Source organism: Zonotrichia leucophrys, chromosome 10, assembly GCF_028769735.1.
Source record: "Zonotrichia leucophrys gambelii isolate GWCS_2022_RI chromosome 10, RI_Zleu_2.0, whole genome shotgun sequence".
NCBI lineage: Eukaryota > Metazoa > Chordata > Aves > Passeriformes > Passerellidae > Zonotrichia > Zonotrichia leucophrys.
This window is the reverse complement of record NC_088180.1, coordinates 8,837,297-8,851,559: the sequence shown is the minus strand read 5'-3', so window position 1 is coordinate 8,851,559 and position 14,263 is coordinate 8,837,297. Positions and strand designations below refer to the sequence as shown.

At 41.8% G+C, this 14,263-nt stretch overlaps 2 protein-coding genes across 2 annotated transcripts in view; one reads left to right on the top strand and one right to left on the bottom strand.

Annotated features, from left to right (window-relative positions):
- The window catches only part of GLDN (gliomedin), a 94,186-nt gene extending 84,281 nt beyond the window's left edge, over positions 1–9,905 (bottom strand). The window contains exon 1 of the mRNA XM_064721762.1: positions 9,871–9,905. Within this exon, the coding sequence (XP_064577832.1) occupies positions 9,871–9,891 (21 nt within the window). The 5' untranslated portion in view covers positions 9,892–9,905. The remainder of the gene's footprint in view (positions 1–9,870) is intronic.
- The window catches only part of TNFAIP8L3 (TNF alpha induced protein 8 like 3), a 43,903-nt gene that overhangs the window by 6,749 nt on the left and 22,891 nt on the right, over positions 1–14,263 (top strand). The gene's annotated exons all lie outside the window — the stretch shown is intronic.

The window sequence follows — 14,263 nt, the reverse complement described above, 5'->3', positions numbered from 1 at the left end:
AGTCCCTCTGTACAGGTATAGGTTTTGGCTGACATCTGTTAATACAACACCATAAACTAGGGCAGGAAGATTGTGCCATCTATGAAACAAACACTTCACCATGGAGACATTCTCCTAGGTCTTCTGACTAGGGCTAGCTTAACATGAAAGGCAATCTTCTGAAACACTAATAGTAAAAGTTAGCATAGTACCTCACTTATCACCATCTCATTCCTGGCATTAACTTTGCTTATCCAAGCAGTTTGTGTTGCAGGAAAAACCTAAATTCTCTCTTCGGAGAAATGTATTAACACTATTATTGTGTTAGTGCTTCCTTTCCAAATAATTTTCCATTTACTTTTAGAGCCTATAGTTTCTATGGTCAAATCACTGACAGATGCAGATCAAACAAATACAGGTTTCTTTGGACTTTTCAAGTCAGGGGTATTTTTAGTGTTTTTCATTAAGATAACTATCTTTCAGATTATTTTTTCAGCAAAAGCTCTGTGCCATATAGTGTTATGCCAGGTGAATATCTGTAGCTTTTGTTTACTTGCATTTAATTTTAGCTTTGTGTTTTTGTGCATCATTTCCCTCTGACTCCCAGAAGTGAGAAGGAAGTAGGCTGAAAGTATCAAGAATGACCTTCACATTCACTTCAAAGCGAGTTATAGTTGGTACATCACTATTTTTATACATTATTAATCATCTCCACTGTTAGGAAGAATGTTTACTAGTAGATACAAAAGTAATCAGTGTAGTCATTATGATGCACAGCTACTGGATTAATTAGGAAGTGATAAAGAATTGGTGAGGAAAAATATTGACTGGAACTACAGATTTAAGAATGGGATAAAAAAGTTCAAGCCTAAGTATACATAAAAACCACTTGCACAAATTTTATACAGTGCCAGTGTATAAAATATACTGTTCTTATCCCTTTGGACTGACCAGTGCTCTTTAAGTACACCAGGGTCTATATACCTGAGAGAAGTTGCTGTTCAGTGATTAAAACCTCACCTGTATCAGAAATTTCTGGTGTATGAATCTAGCCTGACCTCAGCTGAGGTTCCTGTGGCTTCTCTCTTCGCTGCATTTGTTTTTAAGAGTCTATTTCTATACCAGTTCTTAAAGGTCAGATTATCCTGCATAAGAAGGATGTAACACTTTCCATCCTTGGGGCAGATATAGCCCCAAGAGAGTTTGCTCCTGCCTGCAGCCCTGTCCATTCCTCTCCCCCAAATAAAAAACCCACAAACAAATGCAAAAGCAGCAACAAGAAACGAAAACAACCACCCCAAACCCCCAGACCTGTACACTCATCCAAAACAGTCACCACTGGCATTTCTCTGTAGAGCATTTCCCTTTACAGAAATCATACAGAACTGATGGAAAGCCAAGAACAAATTGTCTCAAGGACAGATGAATACCAATGTTTTCCACAATTCCATGATTTAACTTTGTATTTTGGATTAAATCAGAAGCCAGAGGGTTTAAAGCAGTCCCAATACTGAGTAGTTAATCAGCTGGCATCTGTTTATCCTCCAGACCTGGATATCTCCTGTACTTCTGAAGCCAAACTGTGAGCTAGGGCTCTAAACTAGTTGCTGTTGTTCACTTCTGCACAACGGATTTTACTCTGTGCTAGGAGTTTGAAAGCCTAGAAAATTAGGGACAGACAGAAAAGAGCCACTTTCAGTGTTGTGTTGCCACAAACCTGTGCTGGTATAAATGGATGTTTGCACTCCATCAGGAGCAGTGAGGGGGGACAGGCAGAAACCCCTCCTGCTTTGGGAAAAGGCACATGGAGAGGGCAAGGAAGGCCTGAAGTTTCCTTGCACCCTTGCCACCAAAGAGGCTAAGGCTCTTGCAGGAAGGCAGGCACCCCCATTTTGGCTATGTTCTCCATCTTCTAACCTCTAGAACACTTGTAAATTCTCTCTTTTCCTATCCAACCTCATATCTTACACTAACAATGTGTATCCATTCTCCAGATACCCACATCTCCCTAGCACTTCACTGATTTCTCACTTTTCTTTGTCCTAGCCAATATGATATCCTCCTCAAGCCTCAGTTTTTCCAGTATTGATCTGATTTTTCTTCCTTAACTCATTTCTTCTAAAATGCTCTTGGGTTTATGATTTCTACCACTAAAAGAAGGGAATAAACGCTGTTAGGTTATATTTCAAGAAAGGGGAAATTGATGGAAGTAAGATATTGACTTGGCATTGTAATTAAAGGTTCTAGAAACAGGAACTTACATGCCTCTTCTGGCAAACAAAAAGTACAGACAGTGGGCTTCCAAGTGGGATCAGGAAAGTTAATTTGATTTTGAAATACTGAAACAGCTGCAATATTTTCCAGAAAGTGAGAACACAATAGCATCTTCACTAGGGCTTCCCAGCTATTTCCAGAATGCATTCCTGAGTGAACAACTCCTTGAAGAAACAGTATATCTTCACCTCTATACATTCAAATCATTGGGCTTGAGCAAATCCAGGGCAGAATTGCATCTGTCACCAGACACAGCAGCCTGTGACTGGCACTGATCAAAGAAGGTCAGAGGAGGACACTGCTTTCTACTGATAGAGCTTAACTACCAGGAGTAAAGGAAACCAGAGCATTTTGTAGAGTTTTGTGTTGAATCACAGCATGCAGATCTCCCTCACATAAGGTAACAAATCTATATTTACTAAAAAGTGACAATATACTTTCATTTAAAAAAATATTAGAAGAGCATTCACAGAAATTGCCTCTAGAAATCAATCAGAAGCCTTAAACAGCTGTGAAAAGGCAATGAAAGCAAAATATTCTTCTGTAAACTAAACTTATCTTCACTTGGGACAAGAACGTCTATTTGGATTTTCTTCTGCCAATAAGACAGGGATGAGAGCACAGGAATGCACTGAGGGAGGCTTCAGGGCAAGGGCTGAAGCACAGGCATTGCCAGGTAGGTACAGACCCACCAGAACACCAGCACGGGGCCACATCCACCCTTCCACTCTGCTACTGACTGCCCTGAGCTAATTCAAACTAAAATTTGGAGTCAGCAGCCACCCTGACACTCAGGTTTCATCTTCCATCACTGGGGAAGAGGAACAAGGCTCCCAGAGCCAGGGTCCCCATTTCCCACCACAGCATCTCTGTCTGGGTTGCTGGCTCTGTCCAAGCCGTGTCCCCACATGTCCTGGGTCAGCAGCACCTGTGAGTGACCAGAGAGGGGCACAGCCCTGCCTGGCACACAGGGAGGGCACAGCCCTGCCCTCAGCCTGGCACAGGGCAGCAGGACAGTCCCCGTCCTGCAGCCAGGATCTTGCCCTGGCTGTGTGTGCCTTTGCCATCCATGGCTGCAGGGTGGGTGCAGGTGCCCTGCTCTGAGCTCTGTATTTACCTTCCAGGACCTGCTGAGGGAAGCGGTGCCTTAGCAACGGCTGAGTAGCATTAAAGAACAGACATGTGACATGTAGGAAGAGAATTTAGGGTGACGGTGGGGGAGAGATTATTCAGTGTTTTCCATATTTTGGCAGAACAGAATTTAATTTCCTTGAAGTTACAGCAGTCAATGACAAGCAGCAGTGTGCACGTGGAACACCCCTGGCTGAGCACTGAAATAAAGCATGACTAGACACAGCAAATAACCCATGCAGACTGCAAGGGGTTGTTTAAAAAATAATTATATACTTGTCACTGGAGAAGCTTTTCTGTATTTATAATTCCTTTTTCTTCGTAGCCTCCTGTGATGGAATTCAGATAGCATGCATGGCATTATGTTAAACAACCAGTTCTGGAATACTTCCCTTTTTTCCTCTCTTTTACAGGCATTAAGGCAGTGGATACACTTCTTATAGGCATTATTTTAGGGACAGTTAAGGCCTATGCTTAGTCACTTCATCACTGACTCAAATACAAACTCTGCTCATGTGCCATTAAAGAGATTGAAAGCAAATCTTTAAATAAGTACTTAGCTTGCTTTTAAAGCAATGTGGTTTCTTTACTATGATAAAGTGATAAAAATACATATGAGATCATAAAGCTCACAGTAATTTTGTTGCTGAAGAAGTTTTACCGCTATCTACTTGAATTCATTTGGTCTGAAGCTTGCCTTGGTCTAGCATTTTTTGAGTTGAAAACATTTTTTATACAAACAGCATGGGATTGAATATAACTAAGCTTTTTTATACATATGTAAAGTGGACAAAAAAGATTTTCCCTAAGTAAGGAAATGCTATATATAGAAGGAAATCTGAAGACTTTCAAGTCACAGACTTCAGGAGGTTTGTTAGCACCATCCCCAGGGAGGCAGGAGGACAAACAATAAAAAAGCAATTTCCTGCACAGGAACACACAGAACATCAAGAACACCTAGTAAAGAGAACAGAGCTGTGCAGAGTGGAAGTCATTTATCCTGCTGGCTCACGTTTTTCACTCTGCTAATCACCATTCCCTGTTACCATCAGTGGGAGCTGCACACACATCAGTAGGTGACACTGAGTTCTAAATATTTTTAATAAATGTCACAATAAGCCAGAGAAGGTGTAGCCTCCACAACTCTTGAGATGTATAGTGTGGAATAACAGCTCTGGGGAATAAAGAATGCCACAGGGCAGGATAGTGCCATCAGAACTGCAGAGCCAGTGGGGACAGAGCAGTCCCTGCCCTCCAGAGCTGCGCCAGGCACACCATGGCCAGGAAACTGCATCCCTAGGGAATCATTCTGCTGCTGCTGGGGGAAAATCCTGCATGCAACTCCTGCAACCTTCTGCAGCTGCTCCTCAGCCCTTGAGGGTGGCAGACATGGATCGTGGCAGGAGTTAGTCCACATGCTCTTACTTGATTCTTTCCTTCTCTTTTTCTTTTTAGCAGACACACCACAAAGGAGTTAATATGAACACAAACACACAAAATTGGTATTTAAAGTTACTTTCATTTGTGCTCACAGACACACACAGCTTTCATGATACCAAAGGGGAACCAGAAGCTTGTCTACAGCAAATAAAAATTAATCCTGGGACAGGGCTGCCTGAGCCATTCTGATTCTGCAGCAGCAGTTATTTAGGTAGAGCAGACACCACAGAAGAAATGTTAGATGGCTGCACTGAAGGGGTTTAGAAAGTGCAGGATGTGCATGGATGTGTCAGATCTCAACAGATGGATTGCTGATTTGGGGTTTATGTAATTCAGAGCTGTTCTAACAGTACTCAGGGACAGACATGCAGAGTAACAGAATGGCAGTATTTGAGAAGCTTTGCCATGTTTTCACTTCCTCATTTGGATATTTTCTTTCCATCTTCTTTGCCAGATAAGTTTTTCCTTCATAAAAAGAATCCCAAACACATACACAAAAAACAAACCAAAAAAAACCCCAAAAACACACAGTGGCAGGAACCCTTTCTTTGTGTGACATCCCAGTTAGGTTTGTGCACTAATAACACTGTATTCATATTAAACCAATTTTGTACATTGAAAAGGTACCTGTAATCTGTATGTCTTTCAAAATACACCTTGCAGCTTTAGGTTTCTGTTAAATAACACCTTTCTGAATTTCAAAGCAAATAAAACTGGAAATTTAAGGACACTGTAAAGATACTGGGCTAATTTCTTTGTGCAATCTCCCATACGATAACTTGTCAAAATCGGGTGGAAAAAGTACTGGGCTGTCAGCAGGATCTTAATGACAGCCTTAAGCAAGTTTTTCAGTTGTGTCTATTTCTCCTCCCATTCCTGGTCTTGGTCTGTTTTTACCTTCACTATTTTTAGATGAGGAATGTCTTTCATTACACTTGTGCAGTGAGAACCCTGAGATGTTTTATGAACACTATGTAAATACTAATATCAATGCAGGCATGGTCCCTCATGGTACTTTTATAGGTGTATTATCAGAGGGCTTCCTTTCCTACCAGAGAAGAAATCTGCACTTCTGCAGTTCACACATCTCAAGTGTGAAAGATTCATATGCATTCAATAAGGACTTTCAGTTATGAAAAAGACTGCAGTTTGTACACTGCTTTATCTTAACCAGACTTGACTTTGTCACATTCATCAGATGACTGAAATTATTTTTTTCAATAAACAGTGCTACTGCATATCATAAGACAAAGGAATGTTACAAGCAAAAGTAGAAAATTAATATTTTTATCAGTTGAGCTAAAGGGAGCACACATTTTTCCCCTCCATTTTCCCATTTGTTTCTGATTCCAAATGTTTTGCTTTCTGGCAGGGAAAATATGTTTGGAATCAAAACAGACCCCACAATTTGAAGTTACCCTGTGTTACTTTGTTTTTCTTTTCCCTTTAATATATTCTTTCTGAAATGAGGAAAGCCATTCACCCAGAGAGAATTTACCAGAAGGGGTTTGGCAGCATTTTCCTGCTGATGACTGCTGCTGTATTCTTTGATACAAGTCTTTGCAAGGTGGGATCAAGCACAAAAAAAAAAAAAAAAAGAAATACCCTGATCAAGTGATTGGACAGAGGCTTTCCTGCACGGCCTTGGTACACAGACCATGGTGTAACACTCCATGTTCCATGAGAAACCTGCTGTAAGCCACAGGGAAAAGTGTTCCCACCTCACAGAAAGCCACTATCTGCTCTGCAGCCCAGGTTTCAGTTCTTGCACATAAAGGAGTTTGTGTGGACTCCACATACATAACCCACCTACACAATCCCCTTCCCAAGAGGTGCTTGCTGCCAAGCTCCCTTGTGTGCAGGCCAAGGAATATGGACATTTTCCAGTCCTGTCTGTTAAGGCTTCCCTGCAGGAAGCTGGCTTCCTGGGGTGTGAATTTGTGCTTTAAAACCATCTGCCCAACGCTGCTTCATCTCAGGCAGTGCCTCAGTGCAAGAAACAATAACTCCTGCTCAAAGGTCACAGGGTCTGGTGACCTGGCACTAACCCTCAAATTCTACAAAGTCAGGTTAAATACAACAAACCTGGCCTGAAATACAACAAACTCCAAAGTCAGCTCCAGCTAAACACAGCTTTTCATTAACAGAGCTCTGAGAGTCACCTTGCCTGTAGAGACACAGGTTGAACACTTCCTAGTGAGCAGCTGTAGTGGATAATGTTCTTTTCATTCTCTCACCTCTCAAGATGAGTTTATTTAACCTAGAAATGAAATCATGTCAAGAGAACATTTTCCACAGTCACACACACTGGAGGAATGCTGAGCCCTGTTACTGCACAGGGGATCAGTGTCTGCTGGAGAGACAAGAGGCACTCAGCAGGTTTGTGGCCAGGGAGATGCAGCCTGACTTTGGGAAAATCAGAGTCACAACCACTAAGAGGGAACCTGGTCTTTAGGAACAGAGCAGACAACTATCTCTGCTAGTCTGTCAGCCTTACCAGAGAAAGGAATGGATTAGATGATGCATATAAAGTTCTATTTCCTTCACCCCCAGGTTTCTATGGCACTGAAACAATACACAGCCGTTCAAACTTTAGCTCAGTGCTGTAAACAACTATTATTTACACCAAACCTGACTCACTTTCCATGTGAGCACGCAGAATAAACTTTGCCAAAACTCATTCCTTAACTCCATCTCATTTTAACACTGACAGCCTTTTAGACAAGGCCTCCAATGGTTCTGGAGGGTATAATTCCTTCAGTTAATAGCTGTGTGGATTGGCTGATGTTAGGATGGAGCAAACAGCCCTTGCCAGCTGCACCTTGTTCAGTGATCAATTACCTAATGACACTGCAGGTGATTTTAACACAAACATTGCTTTCCAAGGTGTAAATGCAAACAGTTCAGTTGCAGAGGATCTTAAAGACAGATGAAAAAAAAATACTCAAATATCCTTATCCTCCAGTCTGCAGCAGCCAAAAAACCATAGATGGCATTGAGCCATGAGATCAGGCGTAGCCCGTGCTGTCAGATCACTTTCCCAACCCATTCTCATCTCCCCAGATTGATTCCTGCCAGCATCACCTCGGGTCCTGCTGGTCCCTGGGTGCTGCAGCAGGCACTGCCCTGGAGCCTGGCCTGGCCTCACCTGTCTGGGAGCCAATGTCCCTGCAGGAGCCAGATGCAGCCACCTGCTGGGCCAGCTGGCTTTGGAGGCAGCAAGAGAGCCAGTCCAAATCACCACAGACTGTCCCTGGTGGTCTGTCAATAACATTGGTACCTCCATACCCTATAGCCACTATTGACACCTCAGGGCAAACCTCCCCCTCTTCATTAATAGCAAAAAGTATCACCCGTAGGTAGTTGTAGATGCAACTGGACTAATGCCTGCTAGAAGCACTTTTTGGATATAAGTTACTGCTGGAAAAAAAGGAAGATGAATTTTGATTAAAAACTCACCATCTACTCCAGCCTGCAAACTGATTATACATTGATGTAGAGCTCAGCAGTGCAGTGGGGCCAGGAGACAAATGAACACCAAGTGTAGGTGGTGAGGAGCAGACACACTTTCTGTCAAACTGGACAATGTCATTTTATACATTAAACATCTGGGGTTTTTATTTTAATCTTGTTATAACTGAGCTATATATAGCAGGAAAAAAGAGTGTTACTAAAGTAGACCTGTTCCTGAAGTGACCTAAGATAGACTAAACAGACCATCTGTCTTGGGAATCTGATTTTTAACCAGAAATAAAAAGGAATGTTAGAACCTATGAGTTATAGTTAGCCTTAGTCCTTATTTCATAGTGCTCTAACTTTTCCCTGGAAAAATGTAAACAGACTGAAAGAGGGGGAGGAAAAAAAAAAAGGTTTTCTGAAGTTTTATTGCCTAGAGGGAAGACAAGGGGGAAAAGTCATTTTTCCTCTCAGGGAGAGAGCTGCAAAGTCTCTCTGAGCTGTACAAGAAAAGCACATCAGAGCAAAGTTACTGAAGTGCAATGCACAAACAACACTACTGTAACAAAGTGATTGGCATCATGGTATCATGTTCAGCTATGCTGCTACCAGAAATAAACTTATCAAGCCTTGGTGATATGCATTTGAATATTGAAGGAGATACACATTCATTGCTCTTCTAGAGGAAAATAAAATAGCTCAACAGAAAGCAGGTAAAATGATAATAGAACAGTATTCCCAAGGACCACGTAAACTTGCTCTACAAGAAAAATACCCTTTCTGTGAACTCCTCTTGAGCATGGAAAATGTACTTATTTGTACTGATTAATTCAATAGTTTCCTCTCTTTGTTTCAGACTACTAATTAATATCTCTGCTTTAAAAAGGCAACAAACCAACCAACAAAAAAAAAAACCAAAAAAAAAAACCAAAACCAAACACAACAAAAAAGAAAACCACACAATCGAAACAAGCAAAAATCCAAACATTGCCAAACTAGATTTCCTTTTAAAGTCAGGGAGTGAAGAGGTGTCCTTTAAACCCATAGTCAGACTGGCTGGTGGAGGCGTTACCATACACAGTGCCAGGGGAATTGACTCCTTGGTTCTTGCAGAACTTTGCCAAATGCCCTGCCAGACTCCACTATGAATGTATGAATAAAAAACCGTAAAGTCAGATTTTTACATTTAGCTTCTTTCAGCAAAAACAATTAAAAACTCATAAAAGTAGTTGTATCCATTCTCAGCTCCACAAGATAATGAAACAAAACTACATCACCAACGCAGACAGCCCCAGGTTCCACCTGTACCTGCTGCCAGAGCAGCAAAAAGGAGCACAAAGCCTGCTCCATGCAGACGTGGGGCACTGTGACCTCTCTCACAGAGGTTTTGCCTGCAGATCCCAAGAACTGTTGGGCAGAGCAGCCCCAGGGGGACCGGGGCTCCTTCCAGCCCAGCACACCACATCTCACAGCAGCAAAACCCCAAACAACAACTGAGCACATCGTGATACCAGCAGAGCAGTTTCCCACAACAAACAGCCCCAAGCAAGAAGACAAAGAACCAGCAGCAGCCAAGAGCTGCTCACTCACCGTGCAAGCTGTGTGTCCCATGCTCCAGCCTTCCACAACCACCTTCTCCCCCAGCCTTCTCTGCAGGAATAACCCCCTCCCCTGCTTCTCCCACTTTTGTAGCCCCAGGTGCAGCTGCTCAGTGCAGCCCTGGCCCTGCTGATGGGAAACACCTGGTGCCAGGGGGGACAGCACCAATGTGTTTGGGTCTGTGCTCTGTCCCAGGAAGGTGCCCGTGCAGAAGGGCTGGCAAAGGGCTGGCACCCCTGTTCTGCCCTCGGTGCCAGGTGAATTTGCCATCACAGGCTGACCACAGTGGTGGTGCAGACACTGAAGTTCTGCATCTGTTGTATTTGCCCCAGTGAAGGAAGGAATGATGGATCTGACTCCATGTTCTCAGAAAGTTAATATTTTATTATATTATATTAAAAGATACTCTACTAAAAAACACAGAAAGGATACTTACACAATGCTAAAAAGATAAGAATGAAAACTTGTGACTCTCTCCAGAGTCCCAACACAGCTTGGCCTTGATTGGCCATTGAGTCAAAACACTCACACCAGAATCCACTGAAACAATTACCTGTGGTAAGCAATCTCCAAACACATCCCAGAGGAGCAAAATACAGGGGAAGCAAGTCAGATCATTATTGTTTTCCTTTTTCTCTGAGGTTTCTCAGCTTCCCAGGAGAAAATCCTGGGCAAAGGGGTTTTTCCAGCAAATGTGAATGCCACATGCAGCCTGTAGGGGTTGTGCCCCCAGGTGACCCATGAGACCCCCAGTTCTTGCATCAAGCTCATCCCTCCCAGGGCGGCTTTCCCAGCTGCCAGGGCTGGGGGTGTCACCCCGTGTGCCTCCCATGGCTGCACATTCTGTGTGCCTGGGACACACAACCCAAAATGCGGGCACTCACCTCGTCTGAGTTTGAGCCACCAGGTTTTGTCCTACTTTGGTACTTCAAAGTTTGTCTTTTGGTTTTCTGCATCAGTCATTCCTGTGTTCAAAAGCAGAATATAAATAGGATCACAGAAACCAATCTTCCATTTCTTCCAGAGTAAAAATTAAATCTGCACTTTTGACATCATCATATGGAAGTAGCAATCACAGAGTAGAGGTACATAGCAAGTCATAAAAGGATTCATCAAATATTAAAGGAATTTGATTTTTAATTGGACTTTCAGTGGTCAGACATTTTAAACTCTGTCAGTAGTTTTGAAAAGCATTGACAGAATTGTCTTGCAGTGTAAAGTTGGTTAATACATAAAATAAGTCTCTTCAGACCAGAGTCAGGCAATTTAAATGCTCAAAATACCTTATTAAGATTATGAGGAAAAACATAATTACTTACTACCAATTTGCTACTAATAAAATAGATTTTTGTTTATTGTGTAACACTGAAGCAAGGCCTAACCTTGCAGCTTTAGTTTGGTAGAACTCCCATCAAGTGAGGAATTAGTGCTAGACATAAGTCATCACATGGGAATAATGCAGGAAATATTGTCTAATTAAGCCTTACAAGTTTTTTTTGGAGTAGCTCTGGGGAAGTTAAATGCTTACCTGTCATCATGGACTGGGAAAAACTGTCAAGAGCCTAAAAGGCACATAGCACTGAAATAAGGAAATGGAAATTTAAAATTAATTTACTGTCCCACTCGTAGGTTAGTCTAGGTGGAAGTTCTCAACCTGGAAATTATGTTATTTGGGTCTCTGTCTCACATCCTTTACCATATCTTTCATGGTTGCTAAGAAACAGCAGCATTACAGCAGAGTAATCATTGGTACTTCAGTGTAAATTGTGGTTAATTAGCTGATGTGTGAAGTGGGATCCCTGCCATGAGCAGAAAGAGACACCGTTCATGTTTAAAAGCACAAACCAACACCACTGACAGGCTGAGGATTCCTTCTCAATCAAAATGTTCAAATGCTAAAACGCTTTGGAAAGTTGACATTTCCTGGAGTGGTTTGTAGTACATGGGAAGGATGAAGGAATCATGATTAGCTGTGTCCCAAAATCTGGTCTTTTGCAGGCCTTAATGAAAATTCTCAGCTTGAGTGTCAAATCTGATGGGTACAAGCAAAGATGATGTGATTGGATAAATTAAAACAAAAGGAATTTGTTTTCTGACATAGATAACATATACAGCAGGAAAAGGGTTACAGCTTAGGAGAAGGTGGGAAGTAAAAGATGCTACTGGGATTTTTTTAGAAGATTTGAAAGTATAATTTTATATGGAAATTTTCTGGGACTAAAAATGTTTAGGATACACAAAATAACTAATTATCTTTGTCTTCTGTATTTCTTATTTACCCAAACAAGGGTAAACATCATAGTCTTGAACAGAAATCAGTCTTGGCTGTGTCATTTGCCGGGGAATTTTCTAATTAGTGCCTTTGTTGTAGTCAAACAGTCTTGTCATTTGATTTCCAAACAGGAGTGAAAATTTGATATTTCATTAGGAAAGAACAATGAACAAGTGCCTGATATTTGAAGTTCAGGGCAGATCTGTCATTCTCTTTCTAGCAAATTTGAGATAGCAGTGAGATTGTTTTTCAGCTAAGTCAAGTGAGAGAATTTTAAATACCTCAGAAACTGATTGCTGTGAAAGCATTTTTTTAAATACAATCTTAGATAATATAACATTTTCTTAAGTTCTGCTTGGAGAGGAAAAGAATATTTTGCTTCAGTGTCTTTTCCCATTTCTTTTCCAAATATGGATATTATGGAGAGACGTTTCTAAGACAAGTGCAATGAACTTCTCAGTTCTTACTGAGCAGAGCCTCTGACAGACTAGCTAGGTGCCAAGTGTTAGCATTAATAACCATCTCAATCTATGCTCTGTTAGACAGCCTTCATTTTAGCAGTTATTTTAAGAGCCAAAATGCTTTGTGTGATGGTTTATTAAGCAGAATATACACTGCAAACAAAAAGATATTTGTGTTCATTATGCTTTGAGAGCCTTCAAATTACAAAAATGTAGAAAATATGTTTTAGATCTTTATATGTTAAAAATGTCTATTTTTATGTGTGTTGCTATTTCCAGACTAGTATTCAAAAGTTATTACTCTGATTGTTTCTAAAGCTTCTATTTTCCTTCCTCTCCCTGATGGTAGAAAGATTCATACATCTTATAACAAATCAATGTTTATTTCATTTTGCTACTGATTGAGATGTCAGAGGGCTTTTAAGATGTATTGTAAATAAATAGTTTGACTGAGACCACATTGGCTGTGCCCCAGAGGAGAAGCTATGGTAATTTTTGGAGCAGCCCAGTGCTATTTTGGACATGTGCTGAACAACCAGCTGTTGTCACTGGGGCAGAAAGAGGTTAAAGCAGGGAGGATGCAGCCTGACCCAGGAGAGGAGGATAATGGGATGAGTGAGCTGAGCAGAACTGGGGTGGAAGTGGGATAAAACTTCCCTTTCTCTCACTCTCTCATCTGTTGATCCCAGCTCAGAGTGTGAAATTCATATGGGTAAAAAAGAAACCCATAAGATGCACTTCAATAAGGGCCTAAAGGATGTCTATTACTCGGTGGTACTGCCGTGCCCAGAAAACTTGGGCTCTGAAACCAACCAGAGAAATCTTTATTGAAAACAGCAGACAGGTCAGTAAGTGCCAGGAGCATGGCAGGGCAATTCCATTCTGGGAAGGAGAGTGTGTGTCAAGCCCTGCTCCACCTGCAGGACTGCTGCACGTGGTTCCTGGGATGCTCTTGGAGAAGCTGGTGGAGATGCAGACATGGATTTGGCTTTCCAAACGCTCTGGCTGAAGCTCCTGAGGGTGGCATGGGCAGTGACAGCCTCTGAGGTGTCCCAGCAGAAAGGGAGGAGCTGGCAGGACCTGCATTCCTGCATCCCACATGCAGGCTCTGGCACATCTCTGTGCTCCAGTGTTCAGCTTTCAAAGGGAGCTCTTGGAAAAGGGCTATGGAACAGCCACTCAGTTTCCACTTGACAGAAAGCAGCAGTTCAGTCCCACTAACTGTAGATTCTTTTTAGAGAACAACCCTAGAAATGAATCAGTAAAAGGCACAACACAAAATAGGCTGCTGTTTCAACTGGCAACTGCAGAATGCACTTGTGTTGGCTATTTCTGTCTTCCTCGAACAAGAATAATTTCCATCATTTTAAATCATTTTTCCAAGTTGCACAAGCTGTTTTCATTTTCCAGCACTAATCGAGGAGAAACCTTTATTTAAATCTTGTAAACCATCATGGGTGAGTAGGTGAACCTGTAACAGAGCTAAATAAATATGCCAGATACCCAAATGAGTTTGTTATCTATTCCAGAGCAGTGAAAAAAATAAACTATTCTGATTAAATCTTCGAGTGGCAAAGTTCCAACCCCAGCAATAAGGCAGGCCCTATGTTCTCTGGAGCTGACATATTTCTTCAGCATAGAACAAAGTGAG